Genomic DNA, 24,582 nt, shown 5'->3' on the forward strand with positions numbered 1-24,582 from the left:
AATGACTGGTTAATGTAGTAGGAAACTTTAGTGTTGTCGCTGATCTTCAATCACGATGGACTTTGGCTGTCACTTTGCGTGCTGCGGACTGCTGCCTGCCAATCCTAGGCAAACCTTTTTAGTACCTTGTTTAGTGAGTTACATAGGGTAGTTTCCAATTCGACGGTCCGCAAATCAAGCAATACTAAAGTAATGACGTAGTCGACCACATGAGATTGGTCAATAATATATCCTGTGGAGTCGTTCCCTATTTGCTATTTCGCAAAAATATTTTGTTACTTTGTTAGTTCTTTTGAAATGTTTGATTTGGTTGAGAAATATCATCCATGTTTTCTGTTTTTCTTTCTTTCATGTTGTACATCAGCTTCCCCCAGGGGCAAGAGGACACAGGAGGAGGAGGAGGAGGGTGCTGTTGACAATGCAGGCCAGGACCGGGCAGTCGAGGGCTCCTTTGCTGGCCCCAGTAAGTTTTAATTTTAATATAGAGTACTTATTTTTTCCTAGCGTTCCTCATTCGATTTTTTCTAAATCGTCTTTGATCTTCTTGTAGACAGGATCTAAATTCTTATCCTGCCTCGACTATGACTCCGTGTGGTATTACTAGATTATTCTTATTAGTCTGTCTGTGTAGCTAACTAAGATTGCACATTTGGCATTTCCATTGGACTCCCATTCTAGTCAGCAATAGCTCTATGCACTGAGTGCAGTCCTCTGGGATTGTCCATAATGTCTTTTCAAGTATTCTAAATGTTTATGCTTTGACCATTGCCAACAATAAAAAGGTGAATGACCACCACCAAGAAAGAATAAGATACTACTTTACTTTTGGTTTGGATAGGAGGACAATCCATTCTACTACTGTTGCAGGGACAAATCTGCACAAACAGAACTATGGACACTAAATAATGCATCGCTTATCTTATCAATTATAATAGGTGCTGTAACTGTTAGACTTTCCACATACCTCAGTGATAACAGACTTTGTAGTTGAACCCCCAATCTCCTTACTGACTAGATAGTGTGGCAGAGTCATTTAGCTCCCAAAGTCACCGATGGCAGAGGCACGGACTCATGCTTGCAAAAATTCGAAAACCTTTAGCTCATCCACTCTAGTCTGGAGGACCAAAAACCACAGAGTCTATTTAAGTTTAAAAGCTTTATTAAAAGTAAACACATTTATTAAATTCAAGTTTGTCATAAAAGGGAACGTGTAACTGAAAATGGAAAAGTGCTTAGTGCTGATGATTAATTGGACACATTTCTTGTGGTCGAGCCGAGCTCTCACCTGGTTTGAACTTGATCCTGCTCGTGTTCTTAGAAGTCAAGGTTCTGTCTGTTAGGAGAAAAAGTGGTGCGTGTTAAAAAGTAAAAAGCAAACATTCATCAGTTGTGCCAAAAAGTGCAGCAAGACAACAGCCTTCCCTGGAAAAAGGGACATTTTTACTCTAGAGTACACAGTCATAAATTATTAAATTGTACACTGTTTTTTTCACATTTCTTTCTTCCTCCTAGACCAAATACTATATAGTAGTTAGTGGTGTATTCTAACATTATTAAATGTACTTTGTAGGTGGAACATCTGGAGACGGGGCCAGCGCGGAGGTGGTGGTGGCATTGGACGAGGAGGACAACTCTGGGGAGGAGGCGGTGCAAGTGCCGGACAAGGACATGCCTGTGAGGGTTCACACGGTGGTGGCGGGCAGAGGTAAGCTATACATTCCTTAGTCATTGAGATTGAAGACTGCAGAGTGTGCTTTCTGCACGGGTGTATTATAAAAAAAGCAGGTAGTAGCCTCCTCTGAATGTACTTCGACTTAGCTGTGAAGTTTTTGGCGAGAAGAATCCCAATCAGATCTGAGGTGAACTTGATGGATGGGATGAACGCAAAAAGGGAAAGAAGGGTGTAAGTAAGTGTGGAAGCACGAGAAATGTAATGATGACTGGCAAAAAAGAATGATATGTGTTTGCTTGGTCCCCGAGGTGGCTGGGAAGGTAAGAAAATGGTATGGTGCATGGCTGGGTGAATGATGAAGCAAGGATGGGTGGAAGGAGAACAGCCTGGGTGGGTGAGACAGAAACTGTATGTGTGCAATATACTTTGAATGGATGGATGCCTGGATCATTCATGGTACTATCTGACTCTTAGATAGCATATGTGTATCTAGAGAGAGTAGACGGTCACTGGATGAACTAAGTGTTACTTTGAAGAGCATGTAACACCGCACCCGCACGTCCGTTCCAGTGTAGGAAAGGCAAGGAAAAGAAGTTGTAACGTTGTCCAAATACTACCATGAATAGTAGCAGTAGTTTGTATTGCAACTGCAAGCACAACATATATCCGGTTATTACGATGGACACTCCCTACCTCCCTTAATAACTTTAGTTTAGTAGTAGTACGTCATTCATGTGTGGGGGTATCACTGTTCACTCAATATTAAGCAAAGCACCTAAAGTCATCCCATATATCATCAAATACATCCCATGTGAAGTGATAGATAATCAGATAATTTAGCTTCTTCATTTTCCTTTTCTAATACTCATTTGCGCTGTAGGGTGAAAGCTAAATTAATTAAGCAGTAGCCCTTTTAACAGAGTATTCTCAGTGCCACCCGTAATAGAAAAGTAAGAGCTTCACCACCTGCATGTACTGGACCGGTACAGTAACGCAAGTCTGTCTCACTCACCATGGTGTGCGTCTGTTTTTCTCGGGTGCAAGTTCACTGCGCTGGCATTATGCCGGCTTGCATAAGATACCGTACCAATTTTCCTAAACAAGAGAGAAGAAGAAGAATAAGATTGGTGTACTGTCATAGTCGACTGTAATGGAAGTCCATAGTGCTCGTAGAATTTGTTCCTGAAACTCCCACTAATGTTAGAGCAAGGATGAAGAAGTCGGAGGTTACATAGATACTGTACTCAATAGTTATGTACTGTGCTTTCAATTTGCTACTTGTACTGTGACAACTTTCTGCTCAATCATTTTGTGTTAATCTTAAGGAGCATTGGTTACAGACTATGTCTTTCTTTTTTCATGTAGTTGCTCCTTCCAAATCCAAGACACCATCAAGGAGGAAGGAGCTGGCTCGAATGGCCCGGCAACGGAGGCTGGATGCCACTGTCGCTGAATATCGGCGGCTGGTGGCCCTGGAGGAGGAGGAGACGCAGTCTGGTACAACAACAACGTCCACTGGGACAGCTGCATCCTCCTCCGTGCAGGCTGCCAGCCAGCGCAGTGCTCCAGCGGTACGGAGCCGGGCTACCAAAGCCAAACGCCACCGCCCAGCAGCAAAGAAAGCAGCTGCCCCTCACAGGATTTGCAAGGCACACCGGCGCCGCTTATCCCTCAGACTGTCCTACCTGGAGCAGGAGGTCCATAACTATAAGAACGTGGTGGAGGGCCTCCGCTTCGAACTTGCCACCCTCCGCAAGGAGCATGATGCCCTGGCTGCTAATTCCAACAGCACCCTGCCATAGTGTCCCTTGCCCCTTTTTTAGAGACTTTTGGGGGGTGGGAATTGGGAGTTGGGATTTTTGGGGACTTTTGAAGGACAATCGTTGGGGTTAGGGAGGGTCTTGCGGGAGATTCTTTTGTTAGGGCTATAAAAATATACTTTTTGAAACTTTATCTGACCATACCTGTTTTTTACTGCTTTTGAGTCTGGTGGGTGGGGGTTTAACAGTAAGTTTGTTTTCCTGAATAGTCCTAGGACTTTAGTAGTACTACCGTCAATCCAATCTCTCGTCTCTCCTAATACTCCATTATACTACCTCCAACCAAACGCCTATCTTACCTGTAATTTCTGTTTGCAAGTAGGGCTAGGCCCAGGGCTGGCTCCACGGGAAACAGCAAATAAGGTTGGCAATCCTGGGCGGATAAAATTTCCTCATAGCGGTGGTACTAGTGGTGTGACACAGTGGCAGTTGCATGCCTATGAAAAAAAAGAAAATGAAATCTGGTTTGTCCTCCTGAGCAATACAACGGTACAATAGAGAATATAGCAGGTGACAGAAGTACACTAGAACAGTGCCACATTGTAGCCTAACAAATGTTAAAGTATAACTAATTCGGTTGAAGTTCTTTGACATTAGCCATGGGTCTTTGTCAAGCAGAGTAAGAATATATCCTCGGATTTCTTCACCAGCCTGTTGCTATCACCTTATCCTCCCCAGCAAGTGTGTGGATTTATTGCTGTAATTTAGTCACACATCAATCAAAACCACACAGCCCGAGGGAAGAGGGTTAGGGTTTGGAAAATGGATGGGTACGGGGGTTTTTGGGAAAGGTTTTGGGAGACAAGAAAAAATAGCACAGCATGGACAAACAATTGTGAACATAAACAAATCTTTGGGTACAAACCTATCCATCAATCTTTGAAAGTGCATACACTACTGCATGCATGTCAGTGAAAAGTAAGTAGTACTTTCGACAACTGTGGAAGAAAGAATGCGACAGTACAGGGCGTGTGTGGAATTATTGATAACTATATTCAACATAAGGTCTCTGTTGCCAGATACCTGAGAGCCTTGCTGGTCACTATAAATCCATTCACAACACTCAATGGGGTTGGTCTGGAAGGTATAGTAGATAGAAATGGAGAAATTGCTCTTTTTCTAGGTGTCCCCTCACTCACCAGGGTTGCCCCTTGGTGACATGCTTCATCATTGGGGCCATCCCAGTCCTCTACGGGCTGGGGCGTGCTGCGACTTGCGAATTACGTAGGAGCACTTACAAATGACTATGTGTGGTGCAGATGTGATAGTGGAGTGGACTAAGTGATGTGTTAAGGGATCAATTTAGAAGCAGAGAGAGATCCAAGAAATGCAGTCACAGTCAGAGAAAAAGGCAAGGGATACTGTATCTGTATGTTGTTGTAGTTGTCCTGTTGAAAGTGGTAAGTAAGCTGCCTGCAGAAAAAAAATCCTCTTATTAGCGGCACTCCTCCATTGCAGCCGGCGCTTCGTCCATCGATGTTGGTCACCAGAAGACACCCTGTAAAAAAAGCACAGCATGGACAAACAATTGAACATAAACAAATCTTTGGGTACAAACCTATCCATCAATCTTTGAAAGTGCATGCACTACTGCATGCATGTCAGTGAAAATTAAGTAGTACTTTCGACAACTGTGGAAGAAAGAATGCGACAGTACAGGGCGTGTGTGGAAATATTGATAACTATATTCAACATAAGGTCTCTGTAGTCAGATACCTGAGAGCCTTGCTGGTCACTATAAATCCATTCACAACACTCAATGGGGTTGGTCTGGAAGGTATAGTAGATAGAAAAGGAGAAATTGCTTTTTTTTTAGGTGTCCCCTCACTCACCAGGGTTGCCCCTTGGTGACATGCTTCATCATTGGGGCCATCCCAGTCCTCTACGGGCTGGGGCGTGCTGCGACTTGCGAATTACGTAGGAGCACTTACAAATGACTATGTGTGGTGCAGATGTGATAGTGGAGTGGACTAAGTGATGTGTTAAGGGATCAATTTAGAAGCAGAGAGAGATCCAAGAAATGCAGTCACAGTCAGAGAAAAAGGCAAGGGATACTGTATCTGTATGTTGTTGTAGTTGTCCTGTTGAAAGTGGTAAGTAAGCTGCCTGCAGAAAAAAAATCCTCTTATTAGCGGCACTCCTCCATTGCAGCCGACGCTTCGTCCATCGATGTTGGTCACCAGAAGACACCCTGTAAAAAAAGCACAGCAAGGACAAACAATTGAACATAAACAAATCTTTGGGTACAAACCTATCCATCAATCTTTGAAAGTGCATGCACTACTGCATGCATGTCAGTGAAAATTAAGTAGTACTTTCGACAACTGTGGAAGAAAGAATGCGACAGTACAGGGCGTGTGTGGAAATAATGATAACTATATTCAACATAAGGTCTCTGTAGCCAGATACCTGAGAGCCTTGCTGGTCACTATAAATCCATTCACAACACTCAATGGGGTTGGTCTGGAAGGTATAGTAGATAGAAAAGGAGAAATTGCTTTTTTTTAGGTGTCCCCTCACTCATCAGGGTTGCCCCTTGGTGACATGCTTCATCATTGGGGCCATCCCAGTCCTCTACGGGCTGGGGCGTGCTGCGACTTGCGAAATACGTAGGAGCACTTACAAATGACTATGTGTGGTGCAGATGTGATAGTGTAGTGGACTAAGTGATGTGTTAAGGGATCAATTTAGAAGCAGAGAGAGATCCAAGAAATGCAGTCACAGTCAGAGAAAAACACTAAGGATACTGTATCTGTATGTTGTTGTAGTTGTCCTGTTGAATTTGGTAAGTAAGTTGCATTCAGAAAAAAATTCCTCTCATTAGCGGCACTCCTCCATTGCAGCTGACGCTTCGTCCATCAATGTTGGTGACCAGAAGACACCCTGTCCACTGCCTGCCTGATGCTGAATTGTGGGTCGCTAATGTGAAGCCTGACTCCATCCTTTTTTCCCCATTGCAGAGACTGAAACCCGGCCTGTAATTATTCAACGAAAAACAGGAAGTGATATAATATTACAACACCACTGATAAATAAATATAAGGTATGTAGGCTGTGGAGGGCAAAAAGTCACACTTTGATTTTCCTAGTAGACAGTACAATATTTTTGAAAGTGCGTACTCTGTCTGAGTCACCTTTTGAAGGATAAGTAAGTAGGGGCAAATTAATGTAGCGGATCTTTCCCCTCAAGCTAGGTGTACTGTAAACTGTGTTTTAGAACAAAATTAGATCTTCCCAGCAGTGCTCCCACGGTCCCAGACCCTTACTAAAGCCAGTCGCAAAAATGTAGAAGACCCCCAATCAAATCTCAAAAAACGAGGCCTAGCAGAAAACTGGTGACAAAACGTACTTTGAAAGTAAAAGTAGGCCCAAGTACCCCCTTACCCACCGTGGATTGCATTCCAACCACTTGCAAGCAACCAAGCAAAAGTATCCATAGCCAGCATCGCTCCAAGACTCGAAACCCCCCCCACCCAAACACATGCAATAGAAATACTGCTAACCCTAACGAACCCTAAGTTAAGAATAGTGGCAAAGGCTTTCTTTAACTATGCCAAATCCCCCCTTTCCCACCATGGATTTTCTTCAAATGACTTGCAACCAAAATTACACATTGTCACGAGTGCTCTAAGACCCCAGAACTCAGTTGCAAAAATCTAAAACACCCCGAAACACATGCAATCCTGCTGCTAGGGCTAACCCTAACGAACCCTAAGTTACAAAAAGTGCCAAAAGGCTTTTCCGCGAGGATTTTGTCCCAACCACTTCTACCCGGTATTAGACCTTCCCAGGAATGCCCCAAGACCCGCCGCCAACCCACCCGCCAAGAAGCATAACACCCCCAAACAGGCCAAAAGCAAAATCTCATACTTGCAATATTTCTCGGCCTTCGGTCCAAACGCGCTGCGTAGCTAGGCCATAAGTCGGGGTTGCCACCACGGATTTCCTGAAAAGCAAATGCAATCAAGATTAGAGTGTCCCAGCAGTGCTCCCAGACCCCGAAACCCACCCACAAACACCAGGAAGCCCCCCAAACAGGCCCCCGAAAACGCTACATTGAGCAAAATGTCAGGAATAGCCCCCAAAAAATCGGCCTGGATTTTGTCCCAACCACTTCTACCTGGTATTAGACCTTCCCAGGAATGCCCCAAGACCCGCAAACCCACCCGCCAAGAGGCATAACACCCCCAAACAGGCCAAAAGCAAAATCTCATACTTGCAATATTTCTCGGCCTTCGGTCCAAACGCGCTGCGTAGCTAGGCCATAAGTCGGGGTTGCCACCACGGATTTCCTGAAAAGCAAATGCAATCAAGATTAGAGTGTCCCCAGCAGTGCTCCCAGACCACGAAACTCACCCACAAACAGACGGAACCCCCCCTAAAAGCACCTCAAAGGCAAGCAAGTCATCAAAAACTCAAAAAAAATTCCGCCTGGGATTTGGTCCAAACCACTTTTATCCGGTATTACAGCTTCCCAGCAATGGCCCCAGAGCCGTCAACCCAGGAGAAAACGAGTAGAAGACCCCCAAACAGCCAAAGAGCAAAAGTACAAAAATGGGGACTTTGTCAGTTTTTCCCAAATTTCTCAAATCACTCCGCGCGCGCTCTGCAGCTAGGCCCTAACTCCCCTCTACCACCATGGATTTGCTTCAAACCTCTTGCAAAGTAAAGTATATATAGCCAGCAGTGCGCCCAGACCCCGAAACCCACCCACAAACACCAGGAAGCCCCCCAAACAGGCCCCCGAAAATGCTACATTGAGCAAAATGTCAGAAATAGCCCAAAAAAAATCGGCCTGGATTTTGTCCCAAACACTTCTACCCGGTATTAGACCTTCCCAGGAATGCCCCAAGACCCGCCAACCCACCCGCCAAGAAGCATAACACCCCCAAACAGGCCAAAAGCAAAATCTCATACTTGCAATATTTCTCGGCCTTCGGTCCAAACGCGCTGCGTAGCTAGGCCATAAGTCGGGGTTGCCACCACGGATTTCCTGAAAAGCAAATGCAATCAAGATTAGAGTGTCCCAGCAGTGCTCCCAGACCACGAAACTCACCCACAAACAGACGGAACCCCCCCTAAGAGCACCTCAAAGGCAAGCAAGTCATCAAAAACACAAAAAAAATTCCGCCTGGGATTTGGTCCAAACCACTTTTATCCGGTATTAGAGCTTCCCAACAATGGTCCCAGAGCCGTCAATTCACCTGCAAAGAGGTACAACAACACCCCCACAAGTGCTGAGTCTTTCTTCATTGGGCGTAAACCAGCCCTCTGGTTTGATGGAAATAGGAGTCTGGAGGAGGAGGATAGAGGAGCATGTTCTTCTGAACTTGTGAACCTGAGGAATGCAGACTGCGGCAACTTCAAATCAATTAGCAAACCAGTGAAGACAGTTCTGCTGATGGGCTTGTTTTTGTGATTATCTGATAAAATTTTGAAATATATTTACTGTGCACAACAAAGAAAGACAGACACACAGGAATAAAAGTGAATAAGGACGAAAAAGAAAGTTATTGATTCGTTGTCTCATTTTCAGGGCTCGGTATCACGGTCCAGGAATGAGAATAAGGCTTCGTCATCATACTCTGCGAATTCAGGCAGGGTGAGCTCAGTGTCACCTGACAGAGTAGAAATTCCCTCATCTATGTTGCTGGCCACCTCCTCTTCATCCGGCACGCTTTCTCGTACTCTGAAATCTGGTGGTATGAGGTGCTGATTCATCTTGATCATTGTTAACCTCTCCACATTTTTGGGCGAGAGGCGGCTCCGTTTGGGAGTTACAATGCCACCAGCAGCACTGAAAACTCGTTCAGAAGACACGCTTGCGAGTGGGCAAGACAAGTAGTTTAAAGCCAGGTTGATGAGCTGTGGCCACAATTCTTTTTTCCCATGCCAATACACCAATGGGTCAGAATTAACAAAGACCTCTGTTGAGTCATTCAGATAGTCCTTCACCATCGACTCAAGGTCCTCATCCAAGGTTCCTCCACTTTGCTTAGCTCTTGCTGTGCCTCTGACCTTTTGAGAACCAAACCCACGGAGAGCTAGCCAATCCTCTTCAGCCTCCAATGTTTCTGTTGTGTCTCGTGCAGATGATCCGGTTGCCGGTGTCTTTAACGGCTGAGAGGTCACTTGTGCCACAGCCACAGGTGCAGAAGTGGATTGTTTTGACTGGGGATGGCCTGCTGATGTACTGCCATTTCCTTCAATTTCCAGCCGTTGTCTTTCAAACCTCTTGGCTGACAAGGCTAGCCAATGTTTGTACTTTGGAACATGTTCATCATCAAAAGGAAAGAATGCTTGGCCTGCCAGCGCCTTTTTGTAGCGTGGATCCAGAATAGTAGCACAAATTTAATGCTCTTCTGAGTGGATCTTTTTAAGACGTTCATCACCTTGTAGGAGCTCTAATAATTTCTCCGCCAGAAGAAAAGAGTCTTGTTTTTTTACATCTTTTTCAAACACAGAACACACCTCCTTCAGTTGGTCCTCCAGCATGTACAACAATGGGATAGCTTTTCCCAAATTACAGTCCTCCTTGCTGACTGCACGTGTGAAGAACTCAAAAGGATGAAGCATGCGTGTCAGGCTTTGAACTATGTTCCATTGCGCCGCACCCATCCTCAGCTCCTCTGTACCCTCTGTAAGGAAATATTGATCGAGTTCCGTATACTGCTCATACAGACGCTCAAGCATGTAGAAGGTTGAGTTCCAAAGTGTTACCACCTCCTGGATGAGTGCTTTCACTGGCATTTTACGATGATATAGCAGGCTCCTCAGCTGCTTCCGGGCCTTAAAAGAATGGCTGAAATGCTTGCACATTTTTCGGCAGGTGTCCAATACGCTGTACGCTGCTCTGCCTTTATTACCCAAGAATTTTTGGACAACCAGGTTTATACAGTGCGCCAAACACGGCACTCTGAAATAGTTACCGTCCCTCATGGCCTTAACTATATTGGCGCCACTGTCCGTGGAAACATAACCAACCTGGCGTTTTAGTGGGGACAGCCAGTTAAGGACCTTTGTGTTAAAGACATCCAAAATGTTTTCTGCTGTGTGACGTTTCTCCAAACCAAACATGGCTAGTGTTGCATGTTTCCGAGCAGCTTTAAAAACAATGTCCGTGTCAACACCTGTGTTTAGCTTTGCTTTAGCCCCTGAAAAAGAGACCCAGTGTGCAGTGATGCACATGTAATCAGCGCCTGCGCCACTGGTCCACATGTCTGTTGTCATATGTATAGTGTGAACAGCACTCTTCTGCAAAGCTGCCCCAATCACCTTCAGAACATCTTCATGTAGTGCTGGAACCGCAACTCGGGCAAAATAGAACCGGCTAGGAACCTTCCATTTAGGGCAGAGCGCTGCCACTAATTTTAGAAAACCAACCCCTTCTACAAAAGAAAAAGGGAGAAGGTCCAGAGCTAGCATTTTAGCCAGCTTAGTGTTATACAGACGCGTCAGTGGGTGGTTGCGTTCATATTGTGCTTCTGTAAACAACATCGGGATGATGATGATATCTTCGACCCAGTTACGCTCGCTGATGAACTTTTCCGCATTGATGTCTCACTCTCTCCCACACTCTTAGTGTGCCTCACATGGGGTGTGCTGCTCACAGGGGTACTGGGTGTAAGTGAAGTGTTTGAATCGTCTTCTTCCTCCTCGTCATCATCAGATGAAAAATCAACGTTTTCATTAAGTGCAATTCCGGCTTCCTTGACCGCCTCTAGGTGCGGAAACCATTGGACAGGATGCGCTCTCCTAAGATGACCTCTCTGGCCTCCGGTACCATAGTTAGAACCAAGCTTACCACGACTAACTCGAAGCTTACAAATGCTACAAATGGCTACGTTTTCCATTTTTGGGCAAACACTAAAGAAGTCCCAAACTGGAGACTTGAAATGTCTTTGGGGGCCGGAGGAGGCGGCGATACTGGTGGTGGTGGTCCTGCTGCTAATGCCAGATGAAGTGGAGGATGTGGATTGCCGAACTTCAGTACGTTTTGCACTTTCACCACCACGAATAGAGGTCGAGGTGGGTACCTTCTTGCGAGGAAGAAATATGGAAGCGGTAGGTGTTGGTGTACTACTTAACTCCAAATCTAATGATTGTTGTGTTTCCATTTCCATTGCCTCCTCGTCGACATCATCATCACGTTCAGCAGCCTCTCGGGATAGGGTCAAAATGTCTCTTTGCTGCATGCCCGCTGGGGCTGCAGTGACTTTTGTGATGACTGGCTTGTCGTCATAGTGAGAGGCTTCATCACCAGCAGTATCTGTCACTTCTTGTTGAGCCTCATCACACTCCATAGCTATGAGTTTTTCGACGACCTTCCTTTTACGCTTAGGTACCTTTGTCAGATCATGGTGTGCCTCACTCTCAGACCGCAGTGGTGGTTACCAAGCTTGATCCGTATCATCAGAAGGAGGTGGGCTTGAAGAAGATGTAGACACCCCCCTTGATCTTTTCCTTGCTAGGGATGTGGAAGACAATGAATGATCATCAGGAGGAGTGGCTTCCAATGATACCTCGGCTTCATTGTTGATTTCCTGATGTGCCCCTACTTCGGGAGGAACAACTATTGTGGGCACTTGTGACCCTCCATGCACCTCTGCTTGCGCATCTCCTTTTGCTGCCTCTCCTTCCACATGTACTTGGGCGTGTACTTGCACATGGTGTTGTTGTTGCGGCTGTGGTTGTTCAACACTTGTCAGATGAGTTACAACAACCTGTGTTGATTCAGGGACATTGCTGCTACTTTCTTGCGATGAGCCAACATCACTGGTCGATGGTGATTGGAGAAGTACACTGACTGCCTCTGAAGCACTCAAGGGCTTTGACTTAAGTTGGCGTGGTGGTGGAGGCACTGAACCCAATGGAGCAGGGGTGCTGCTCCCAGCTTGGTCCCCAGCAGATCCTGCTGCTGCTGCAGGCGTACTTTTTTTTTTGCTCCCAAAAAACGTGGCGGATGGCACACCAGCCTCCTTGGTAACTTGCTTCTTCTGCTCCTTACTAGCAACTTTCTTGCTAGAGGAGCTACGGAGAACTTTTTTTGGGGCCATCTTCTTCAGAGCAGGTGAGACAGCAGGCCGCAGTTGCACGAATTGTAGAGTTGTCTGAGGCCAGACGTGACGTTGCGTGACGTTATGCTGCACACACACACCGCTGCAGGACTTCTTCCTGGCACAGGTGGTTCTCTTGAGTCTTGTGCACCTAAAAACAATGGAAGACAGAGGAACATCAGTTCAGTTATACACCACAAAAAAATCGGAAAAAAACAGAAAAATCAGCACAATCCCATTCCATCCATGCCCTCCATGATGTTTAAGTTCAAGACACCCCACAGAAAGACTAGGCCCATGCTAGACTCAAATACCCCTGGTGAAAAGGCCACAAGTACAGCCCCAAAAAACGAAAATCACTGAAAAATCAGCACAATCCCAATCCATCCATGCCCTCCATGATGTTTAAATTCAAGACAACCTACAGAAAGACTAGGCCCATGCTAGACTCAAATACCCCTGGTGAAAAGGCCACAAGTACAGCCCCAAAAAACGAAAATCACTGAAAAATCAGCACAATCCCAATCCATCCATGCCCTCCATGATGTTTAAGTTCAAGACAGCCCACAGAAAGACTAGGCCCATGCTAGACTCAAATACCCCTGGTGAAAAGGCCACAAGTACAGCCCCAAAAAAAGAAAATCACTGAAAACTCAGCACAATCCCAATCCATCCATGCCCTCCATGATGTTTAAATTCAAGACAACCCACAGAAAGACTAGGCCCATGCAAGACTCACTACCCCTGGGCATAAAGGTTGAAAAGTAGGCAAAATGGTTGCAGGCCTAACAACAAAGCCTGCATTCAAAATGGCCACTTGCCTACCAGCACATGGCCAGTGCCTGTAGCAGCACTCAAAATGGCTACCAGCCACATGGCCTGTCCCTCCCCATGAACACCCCCAAAAATCGAAAAACACTGCAAAATCAGCACAATCCCATTCCATCCATGCCCTCCATGATGTTTAAGTTCAAGACAGACCACAGAAAGACTAGGCCCATGCTAGACTCAAATACCCCTGGTGAAAAGGCCACAAGTACAGCCCCAAAAAACGAAAATCACTGAAAAATCAGCACAATCCCATTCCATCCATGGCCTCCATGATGTTTAAGTTCAAGACAGCCCACAGAAAGACTAGGCCCATGCTAGACTCAAATACCCCTGGTGAAAAGGCCACAAGTACAGCCCCAAAAAACGAAAATCACTGAAAAATCAGCACAATCCCAATCCATCCATGCCCTCCATGATGTTTAAATTCAAGACAACCCACAGAAAGACTAGGCCCATGCAAGACTCACTACCCCTGGGCATAAAGTTGAAAAGTAGGCAATATGGTTGCAGGCCTAACAACAAAGCCTGCATTCAAAATGGCCACTGGCCTCCCAGCACATGGCCAGTGCCTGTAGCAGCACTCAAAATGGCCACCAGCCACATGGCCTGTCCCTCCCCATGAACACCCCCAAAAATCGAAAAACACTGCAAAATCAGCACAATCCCATTCCATCCATGCCCTCCATGATGGTTAAGTTCAAGACAGCCCACAGAAAGACTAGGCCCATGCTAGACTCAAATACCCCTGGTGAAAAGGCCACAAGTACAGCCCCAAAAAACGAAAATCACTGAAAAATCAGCACAATCCCAATCCATCCATGCCCTCCATGATGTTTAAGTTCAAGACAGCCCACAGAAAGACTAGGACCATGCTAGACTCAAATACCCCTGGTGAAAAGGCCACAAGTACAGCCCCAAAAAACGAAAATCACTGAAAAATCAGCACAATCCCAATCCATCCATGCCCTCCATGATGTTTAAATTCAAGACAACCCACAGAAAGACTAGGCCCATGCAAGACTCACTACCCCTGGGCATAAAGTTGAAAAGTAGGCAATATGGTTGCAGGCCTAACAACAAAGCCTGCATTCAAAATGGCCACTGGCCTCCCAGCACATGGCCAGTGCCTGTAGCAGCACTCAAAATGGCCACCAGCCACATGGCCTGTCCCTCCCCATGAACACCCCCAAAAATCGAAAAACACTGCAAAATCAGCACAATCCCATTCCATCCATGCCCTCCATGATGGTTAAGTTCAAGACAGCCCACAGAAAGACTAGGCCCATGCTAGACTCAAATACCCCTGGTGAAAAGGCCACAAGTACAGCCCCAAAAAACGAAAATCACTGAAAAATCAGCACAATCCCAATCCATCCATGCCCTCCATGATGTTTAAGTTCAAGACAGCCCACAGAAAGACTAGGCACATGCTAGACTCAAATACCCCTGGTGAAAAGGCCACAAGCACAGCCCCAAAAAAGGAAAATCACTGAAAAATCAGCACAATCCCAATCCATCCATGCCCTCCATGATGTTTAAATTCAAGACAACCCACAGAAAGACTAGGCCCATGCAAGACTCACTACCCCTGGGCATAAAGGTTGAAAAGTAGGCAAAATGGTTGCAGGCCTAACAACAAAGCCTGCATTCAAAATGGCCACTTGCCTCCCAGCACATGGCCAGTGCCTGTAGCAGCACTCAAAATGGCCACCAGCCACATGGCCTGTCCCTCCCCATGAACACCCCCAAAAATCGAAAAACACTGCAAAATCAGCACAATCCCATTCCATCCATGCCCTCCATGATGTTTAAGTTCAAGACAGCCCACAGAAAGACTAGGCCCATGCTAGACTCAAATACCCCTGGTGAAAAGGCCACAAGTACAGCCCCAAAAAACGAAAATCACTGAAAAATCAGCACAATCCCATTCCATCCATGGCCTCCATGATGTTTAAGTTCAAGACAGCCCACAGAAAGACTAGGCCCATGCTAGACTTAAATACCCCTGGTGAAAAGGCCACAAGTACAGCCCCAAAAAACGAAAATCACTGAAAAATCAGCACAATCCCAATCCATCCATGCCCTCCATGATGTTTAAATTCAAGACAACCCACAGAAAGACTAAGCCCATGCAAGACTCACTACCCCTGGGCATAATGGTTGAAAAGTAGGCAAAATGGTTGCAGGCCTAACAACAAAGCCTGCATTCAAAATGGCCACTTGCCTCCCAGCACATGGCCAGTGCCTGTAGCAGCACTCAAAATGGCCACCAGCCACATGGCCTGTCCCTCCCCATGAACACCCCCAAAAATCGAAAAACACTGCAAAATCAGCACAATCCCATTCCATCCATGCCCTCCATGATGTTTAAGTTCAAGACAGCCCACAGAAAGACTAGGCCCATGCTAGACTCAAATACCCCTGGTGTAAAGGCAACAAGTACAGCCCCAAAAAACGAAAATCACTGAAAAATCAGCACAATCCCAATCCAGCCATGATGTTTAAATTCAAGACAACCCACAGAAAGACTAGGCCCATGCAAGACTCACTACCCCTGGGCATAAAGGTTGAAAAGTAGGCAAAATGGTTGCAGGCCTAACAACAAAGCCTGCATTCAAAATGGCCACTTGCCTCCCAGCACATGGCCAGTGCCTGTAGCAGCACTCAAAATGGCCACCAGCCACATTGCCTGTCCCTCCCCATGAACACCCCCAAAAATCGAAAAACACTGCAAAATCAGCACAATCCCATTCCATCCATTCCCTCCATGATGTTTAAGTTCAAGACAGCCCACAGAAAGACTAGGCCCATGCTAGACTCAAATACCCCTGGTGAAAAGGCCACAAGTACAGCCCCAAAGAACGAAAATCACTGAAAAATCAGCACAATCCCAATCCATCCATGCCCTCCATGATGTTTAAATTCAAGACAACCCACAGAAAGACTAGGCCCATGCAAGACTCACTACCCCTGGGCATAAAGGTTGAAAAGTAGGCAAAATGGTTTCAGGCCTAACAACAAAGCCTGCATTCAAAATGGCCATTTGCCTCCCAGCACATGGCCAGTGCCTGTAGCAGCACTCAAAATGGCCACCAGCCACATGGCCTGTCCCTCCCCATGAACACCCCCAAAAATCAAAAAACACTGCAAAATCAGCACAATCCCATTCCATCCATGCCCTCCATGATGTTTAAGTTCAAGACAGCCCACAGAAAGACTAGGCCCATGCTAGACTCAAATACCCCTGGTGAAAAGGCCACAAGTACAGCCCCAAAAAACGAAAATCACTGAAAAATCAGCTCAATCCCAATCCATCCATGATGTTTAAATTCAAGACAACCCACAGAAAGACTAGGCCCATGCAAGACTCACTACCCCTGGGCATAAAGGTTGAAAAGTAGGCAAAATGGTTGCAGGCCTAACAACAAAGCCTGCATTCAAAATGGCCACTTGCCTCCCAGCACATGGCCAGTGCCTGTAGCAGCACTCAAAATGGCCACCAGCCACATGGCCTGTCCCTCCCCATGAACACCCCCAAAAATCGAAAAACACTGCAAAATCAGCACAATCCCATTCCATCCATGCCCTCCATGATGTTTAAGTTCAAGACAGCCCACAGAAAGACTAGGCCCATGCAAGACTCACTACCCCTGGGCATAAAGGTTGAAAAGTAGGCAAAATGGTTGCAGGCCTAACAACAAAGCCTGCATTCAAAATGGCCACTTGCCTCCCAGCACATGGCCAGTGCCTGTAGCAGCACTCAAAATGGCCACCAGCCACATGGCCTGTCCCTCCCCATGAACACCCCCAAAAATCGAAAAACACTGCAAAATCAGCACAATCCCATTCCATCCATGCCCTCCATGATGTTTAAGTTCAAGACAGCCCACAGAAAGACTAGGCCCATGCTAGACTCAAATACCCCTGGTGAAAAGGCCACAAGTACAGCCCCAAAAAACGAAAATCACTGAAAAATCAGCACAATCCCATTTCATCCATGCCCTCCATGATGTTTAAGTTCAAGACATCCCACAGAAAGACTAGGCCCATGCTAGACTCAAATACCCCTGGTGAAAAGGCCACAAGTACAGCCCCAAAAAAGGAAAATCACTGAAAAAGCAGCACAATCCCAATCCATCCATGCCCTCCATGATGTTTAAGTTCAAGACAACCCACAGAAAGACTCAGTCCACCCACCACTGAGTACCCCTGGGCAAAAGGCCCCAAAACAGCCCAAAAATCGAAAATTCCAAATTTTTAGTTGCAGCAACTGTAATGCCCCAAACAAACTTACTTGTAAAATTTCTAATCCAACAGTGATCCAAAGAAAGTCAAAAAGGCCTCAAATCCAAATATCCAGCAGCATCCACAAAAAGTAATCCTTCCAGCTCCAGATCCAAATGAAAAGTGACCAGGAGATGGACAAAGCACTGGGAGGAGCCTGCTGGACAGGAACAGGAAGTTGAAGACTGTGGGGCACTTCCTTCCTCCCACCCCCCTCCCCCCCTCCCCAAAATGGACTCCTCGCTAAAAAAGTGCAGGCAAATGTCAACCTAAGGAGTTATTCAGATAAAAATCATCATTTCAAGAAGGTTTATGCTGCTTGCTGGTGGATTTCTTGTGCAGAATTGCAAATTTTATATTTTCGCTTGTGCAAGATTGTTGCTGCTCGCCGCATCTCAAATCTCGGAATTTGCGAAGTACCGCGAGACGTGATCTCGCCGTACTCGCGTTGACAAACTCTCGCTGTGCAAGTTGGCAAGCCGCGATGACGTAATCGCGCTCGCCAAATTCCCGCGGGATCACACAGCAAGATCCAAAATGGCGCAGCACTCGCAAAATATTGAGAAAAACAACTCGGCAAACGATGATAAACGCCGCGCGCCGCAAAAATTGTATCACCAACGACGCGAGCCGCAAAAAAAATCAGCTGCGTGCGAATTTGCGGATTTTGCGGGAAATTCGCAAATTTCGCGGATTGCGAATTTCCCAAAAATCCGCAAAATCCGCGAGCGTAACGGATTTTCCGCCCATGCTTACCTCTGACCCCCTCCAAATAATGAAGAGGTCATCAATGAACCTATACCAGGCTATGATGTTATTAGCCATGGTCTCCTCAAAGGTTCTTGCCAGGACCTGCTCCTCCCAATGCCCCATATGCAGACAGGCATAACTTGGGGAGAAGCAGGCCCCCATCGCAACCCCCCTCAATTGCTGGAAAACCTGTTTTTGGAACAAGAAGAAATTGCTTTTGAGGCAGATCTCTGTCATCTCACTGACCATGTTATTATGCTGTAGCATGCAGGCAGGTCTACGCTTCAAGTAATGTTTTACCGCCCTTAAGCCATCATCGTGATTTATACTGGTGTATAAGGAAGTTACGTCCAGCGTTAACAATAAGTAATCTTCCTGCCACTCAATGGTTCTGATTTTGTCCAAAAAATCACCAGTATCCCTGATGTACGAGGGAAGCGCCCTCACATGCTCCTGCAGAAAGTGATCGATGTATTTGGAGGCATTCTCAAATGGACCCTGTCTGGCGGAGATAATAGGCCTCCCTGGGGGCTTGGTCAGACTCTTATGGATCTTGGGAATCATATAAAACACAGGGATCACAGGATAATTCAGCTTCAGGAATTTTTGTTCATCCCCACTTAATAATCCCATGCCCTTCCAAGCATATAATCTGGTGTGGAAAGCATCCCACGCTTGTCTAGCTGTACGCCAATCGCTCCTGCAATAACAATTTCTGTCATTCAATTGTAGAAGAGCCTCTTCCATATACATTTGTTTTGGCCACAGGACAATGTTGCCCCCCTTATCTGATTGCTTAATAATCACAGTGTTCTCCCCCTGTAACTTTCTCATTAGGCTCCCATAGGCATTATTACACTTTTTATTGTGTCTAGCGTCTTTTGCCCTAGAGGCCTGATGCAATTCTTTTAAATCAGATACAACCAGATTATTAAATACTTCTATGTTGTCATAAGCTGATATGGGGTTAAATGTCGATTTGGGTTTAAAACCCGTGGCCCCTGGGGCATCAGTTCTTACATGCTCCTCTATATCAGCATCAACTAAAGTTCCCCCTTCTCTATTCAAATCAACCAAGTCCACATAGAGATCGACCTCTCCTGCCAGGCATGGGCCCGAATCCAGACCAGTTCTGTTGTTATCCTGCGATGGGGTGCGCGTTTTTAACTTGTTTTTCAAGAATAGCTTTTTCAGTTTTACTTTGCGTATGTATTTAAAAAAATCCATTCTTGTTTGTGCATAATTGAATGTACATGGGGGGCAATAAGTTAAGCCCAATGATAACGTTTTAATTTCCTTATTAGTTAAATGAACATCTGAAAGATTAATCACAGACAGTTGGCCGCTTACTTGTTCATTCATTTGCGGTTCCAGCGTTTGCGTCCCCGGCCCTTCACTGGTGGTTTCGCTGTGCCGGTTGGCTGCCCGACTCCTCCTCCGCCACTTGCGTTTGAGGTTGCGTTTCCGCCTGTTTTCGAGCCAGCGGTGTGAGATCTTAGGGTCTGCCTGCGGTCGTTGCGTAGGCACTCCACTTCCTCTCCCAACGACCGCTTGGTAAAACCCGCCGCCTCATCAGCATTGCGTTGTTCATTTTCCGACTCACTTCCTGGAATGGAGCTTAAATTGGAATCCGAGGTAGAAGGGCTGATGCCCCTACTGCTGCTTTGCCCCATACCAGTTGTGCGAGGTCCGGTCATTCCCTTTTGCTGGTCATACTTCTTAGAGAAGGTAAAAATCTGGCCATTTTGGTAATCTAATTTGTCCCTTTGAAATTTGACGGTTTTTCTCCTTTTGATTACTTCCTCTTCCTTGGTGAGCCGTTCTGTCATTAGTTCACGCAATCGTTTTTCCTGTTCCGCATCATTCAGTTTCTTAATTTGTTCATTGAGGTCACTTATTATTGCACCCAATTTCACTCCATCACTCTCGGCATATTTAATCAGCATTCTTAACAGTCTACTCGAAGAATCCAAATTACACCTTGCCCATTCGTTTAGCATCTCCGGATCCGGGTTCTCAAAGCTGGGTGCTAAAATGATCCTCAAGCCACGGGGTACTCGCTCAACTTCTAAATAGCGGGACAATGATTTCATTTCCCACCATTTCGCCTGTTCCGTGCGCATGGTTTTCTCCAATTTCTTAAACAATTCCTTCATCACATTGCTCCCCATGCTTTTTTTTTTTTATTTATTTTTTTAAAGTTTTTAAAACCTTTATTGGAAAAGCACACAGCTATTCAGCCTAACATCCCGGAGGCAAGGCAGCACGGTGAATCAGGAGAGCAATAGTGCAAAACAATCGCAACAGTACAATGCAGGTTGTTTTTATATTTTATGCAGTAAAAGGAACATGGAACAGAGAAAGAAGAAATGCCAAGTGGCGCTAGAGAGTGGCAATGGAGTAGAGGAAGCCTTCAAGGTGCTGGTAGCGGGCAGGGGATAGCAAGCACTGAGTCATTGATACAGGAGAATGGAGCAGGATAGCAGAAGGGAGGAGGAACAAACAGGATTAAGCAGTACAACGTATCACAGTTGGTGTCACAGGCTATGGTGACATATGTTCATCCAGAGAAACAGGTTCCGGTGGAAGGCAAATATCTCCCCGGTAAGCATTCCAGGCCCCCCATACTTTCGTCCATTTCTGGGGCTTACCCCTGGCAACATAGACCGTCTTTTCCCTAAACATACACCAATCCATGTTGGCCTTCCATTGTACCACCAGGGGAGCCGTGGCAGCCCCCCATTTTTGCGCAATGTCACATTTGGCCACCATGTTGCCAAGGGTCACCCACTGAGTCTGAGCCACATTGTGATCGGATGGTTCCCAGATGTTGAGGAGACACCTCCGAGCCTCTGCATTCGCCACCACCCCAGTCACCTCGCCCATAATCCGGTGCACACGTCTCCAGTAGGAGGCTATGACGGGACATTCCCATAGAATGTGCATGAAGGTAGCAAGGACACGACAGCCTCAACGACAAAGCCCGTCGGGCGAGTATCCCATACGCACAAGCCGGGGACCAGTCACGTACACCCTGTGCAGGATTTTGAATTGTACCAGCTGAAGACGAGAGGAAATGGCGACTTCCTTAGGGGAGGACACAGCGCTCTGCCAGTCCTCGTCGCCAATCTCCAGGCCATCACGCACCCACTGATCACGCACTCCAAGGAGAAGGTCAGTGCGGACATTAATTAGTTTTTTATAAGACAGTGAGATAGCACTATCGGGCATATGGCCATCCAACACCCTGTCTTCCAAAGGGGAACTCTCTGGAATCGCCCCCTCCGCCGGTTTGGCAGAGAGCAGCGCATGCCGCAGCTGAGCATAATGGAAAAACTCCGAGCCGCCCAACTGGTATTCAGTTTGCAGTTGAAGGAAGGTCTTGATCTCGCCCTTAGAGATCATGTCGTCCACCCTGGAGATACCTATAAGGTCCCATTTATCAAAGCCCTTGGTGTGCCACAACCTGCCCAAAATATCGGAGTCATACAAAGGGGTGAATCTAGTCAGCCTGCCCTGCCAGCCCTGCGCCTTGGTGATCGTCCGCCAGATGTGGACCGCCGTCTTCGTTGGACCCGACATCCGCCCATCCAAAGACCTCGAGTACAGTGCCCTGTAGTAATTACTACCACCCAGAAGCCATCTATCCATTGCGTATCCGGGGCTATTCACCGGACCGTAGAGACCATGGTTAATAGCCGCCAGTTGGGAGGCCCAATATTACCTACGTACGTCTGGCAGTGCGATGCCCCCGTCGTACCAAGGAAGCATGAGCTTCGTGATGGCGACGCGGGGACGGCCATCCCAGAGCAAGGCAAGTTGAAGGCCTTCAATCTCTCGGAAATAGCGGGCCGGAACCGGATCTTGGGTGTTCTGCAGGGCATAAAGGAACCTGGGCAAAGACATCATCTTAAATAATGCCGCGCGGCCAAGCAGGGAAAGCGGAAGCTTGCGCCAACTCTCCACATCGCGCCGGAGACGCAGGAGAGGAGGAAGCAAGTTGTGATCATATCTCGCCTTCGGACTAAGGGAAATATAAATCCCCAAGTACTTAAATCCCTGACTGGCCACCTGGATGTTGCATCCTCTAGGGAGGCGTGGCGTGTCCCCTTTTAGCACGTACAGGGAGGACTTGGCCCAGTTAATAACGAGGCCAGAGTGCCGCCCAAAGAGTCTGAGTATATCGCATGCCACGATGAGTGACTTGCAGGGGGAGGTCAGGTAAAGCAAAATATCATCGGCATAGAGGGAGACTCTGTCTTCGAAACCGGGGGCCCAGGTTATGCCATGCAGATCAGGATGCGTGCGCAGCATGGCCGCGAGTGGCTCAAGAGCAAGCGCAAACAACAGAGGCGACAAGGGGCAGCCCTGTCTAGTGCCCCTGTGAAGGGCAAAAGATGCCGAAATACGGCCATTGACAGCAACGTTGGCCAATGGGCCAGCGTAGAGGAGTTTCACCCAGCCCACGAACACCGGGCCAAAACCGAGCTTCGTCAACACCGCCCAGAGGTAACTCCACTCAAGAGAGTCAAAGGCCATCGTGGCGTCCAAGGAAGCGAGGACTGCCGGCTCCTCAAGGGTGTGGGCCCTAGCCAGGGCACCGTGGAGTCTGCGCAGGTTAAGGGCAGTGTTGCGGTGAGGAATAAAGCCCGACTGGTCCGGGTGCACTAAGTCGCCAATAACTCCAATCAGTCGATTGGCAAGTAGCTTGGCGAGGATCTTAGGCTCAACATTTAGGAGAGAAATGGGACGATAAGAGCGACACAAGTCTCTCGGCTTCCCTTCCTTGTGCATGACCACAATGGTGGCCAACCGCTGGTCTAGGGGAAGAAGGCCGGTGTCTCGCGCTTCCAAAAACATAGTACGCAGGTGTGGGGAAAGCACATCCGGCCGAATCTTATACAACTCGACCGGGATGCCGTTGGGACCAGGTGCCTTACCCGACCTCAGCGAGCGGATCGCGAGGGCGATCTCGTCGGCTGAGATGTCTCCGTCCAAATCGTCACGGTCTTCATCAGAGAGACAGGGAAGGTCAACAGCCGAGAGAAGCGCAGTCGAGTCGACCTCAGTGCGGTCCGAAGTAGAGGTGTAGACACCTCGGAAATAATCAGCAAAAGACTCGGCAATGGCACTGGGGTCAGAAACAACAGCACCGTCATCACCCATAATCTCGGGTACGACCCGGCTAGCCATCTCTCTCCTGTCCAGCCAGGCCAGCAACTTCCCAGCCTTGTCCCCAACGTCATAGATCCGACCTTGCTGTTCCTTAGCCAAAGCCAGGGCAGCATTCGTGGCAAGATCGCGGTATTCAGACTGTTTGAGGGAGAGGGCATGCAGGAGATCGGGATCTGTCTCCAACTGGGAGTCCAGGTCGGCATCTCTGACTCTACGGGCCTCAGCTATAAGAGCGAAAGCCTCGCCCCTCAGAACGGTCTTAAACGCCTCCCATAAAGTCGCGGCTGAGCCAACCGAACCCTCGTTTTCAGAAAAGTAAAGGTCGATGGCCTTGGCTAGGAGAGTGCGAGTTTTGGGATTGCGGAAGTACCACGGATTAACCGCCACCAACCGGTCCGACAGGACAATGTCAAAATCGAATGAGACCCACAACGGGGAATGGTCAGAAATGCCCCGTGCCAAAAATCGGGCCTCAGACACAGCAGGTGCATTTGCTGCTAATGTGAGAACATAGTCTATACGAGAAAGACTACCATGCGTGCCGGAATGGAAGGAGAAGTGACAGAGCGTAGGGTGTAAAAGTCGCCAGCTATCCACCAATCCCATGGTCTCTAGGAAGGACGGTAACCACATTTGGGAACTCCGGAGGTCTCTAGGCGGGTGGCGGTCCAAGGAGCCAGAGCAAACTGAATTGAAATCACCCCCCATAACCAACAAACCGGCAGGCAAATTTAAAATGGCGCCACCAAGGTCTTGGAAAGTCCTAGATTGCAGACCCGGGGGAATGTAAACTGAAAGTAATGTCAAGGCACGCCCTTCCCATCTTCCCGCCACTGCGGCGTACCGCCCCCTTTCATCAATCAGGGTAACGTCGATCTCAAGTGGAAGGGACGCACGTACAAGAACACCCGCCCCCGAGATCCCGAAGAGAACCCCGAGTGGGCCACCATTTTGTATCCCTTATGATTGAGTGCTTTGCACGTGTTCCTAACCAA

General features: G+C 47.2%; 1 protein-coding gene across 1 annotated transcript in view; it reads right to left on the reverse strand.

The window, feature by feature from the left end:
- Positions 1–19,770: 19,770 nt before the first annotated feature.
- Positions 19,771–24,582, reverse strand: part of LOC147702814 (uncharacterized) — a 6,771-nt gene continuing 1,959 nt past the window's right edge. Inside the window, exons 2-3 of the mRNA XM_086928834.1 lie at positions 23,164–23,181; positions 19,771–20,584 (exon numbers count right to left, since the gene is read on the reverse strand). Of these exons, the coding sequence (XP_086784960.1) occupies positions 19,771–20,584; positions 23,164–23,181 (832 nt within the window). The remainder of the gene's footprint in view (positions 20,585–23,163; positions 23,182–24,582) is intronic.

Source organism: Lissotriton vulgaris, chromosome 7 (genome assembly GCF_964263255.1).
Source record: "Lissotriton vulgaris chromosome 7, aLisVul1.2, whole genome shotgun sequence".
In the NCBI taxonomy this organism is placed as follows: domain Eukaryota; kingdom Metazoa; phylum Chordata; class Amphibia; order Caudata; family Salamandridae; genus Lissotriton; species Lissotriton vulgaris.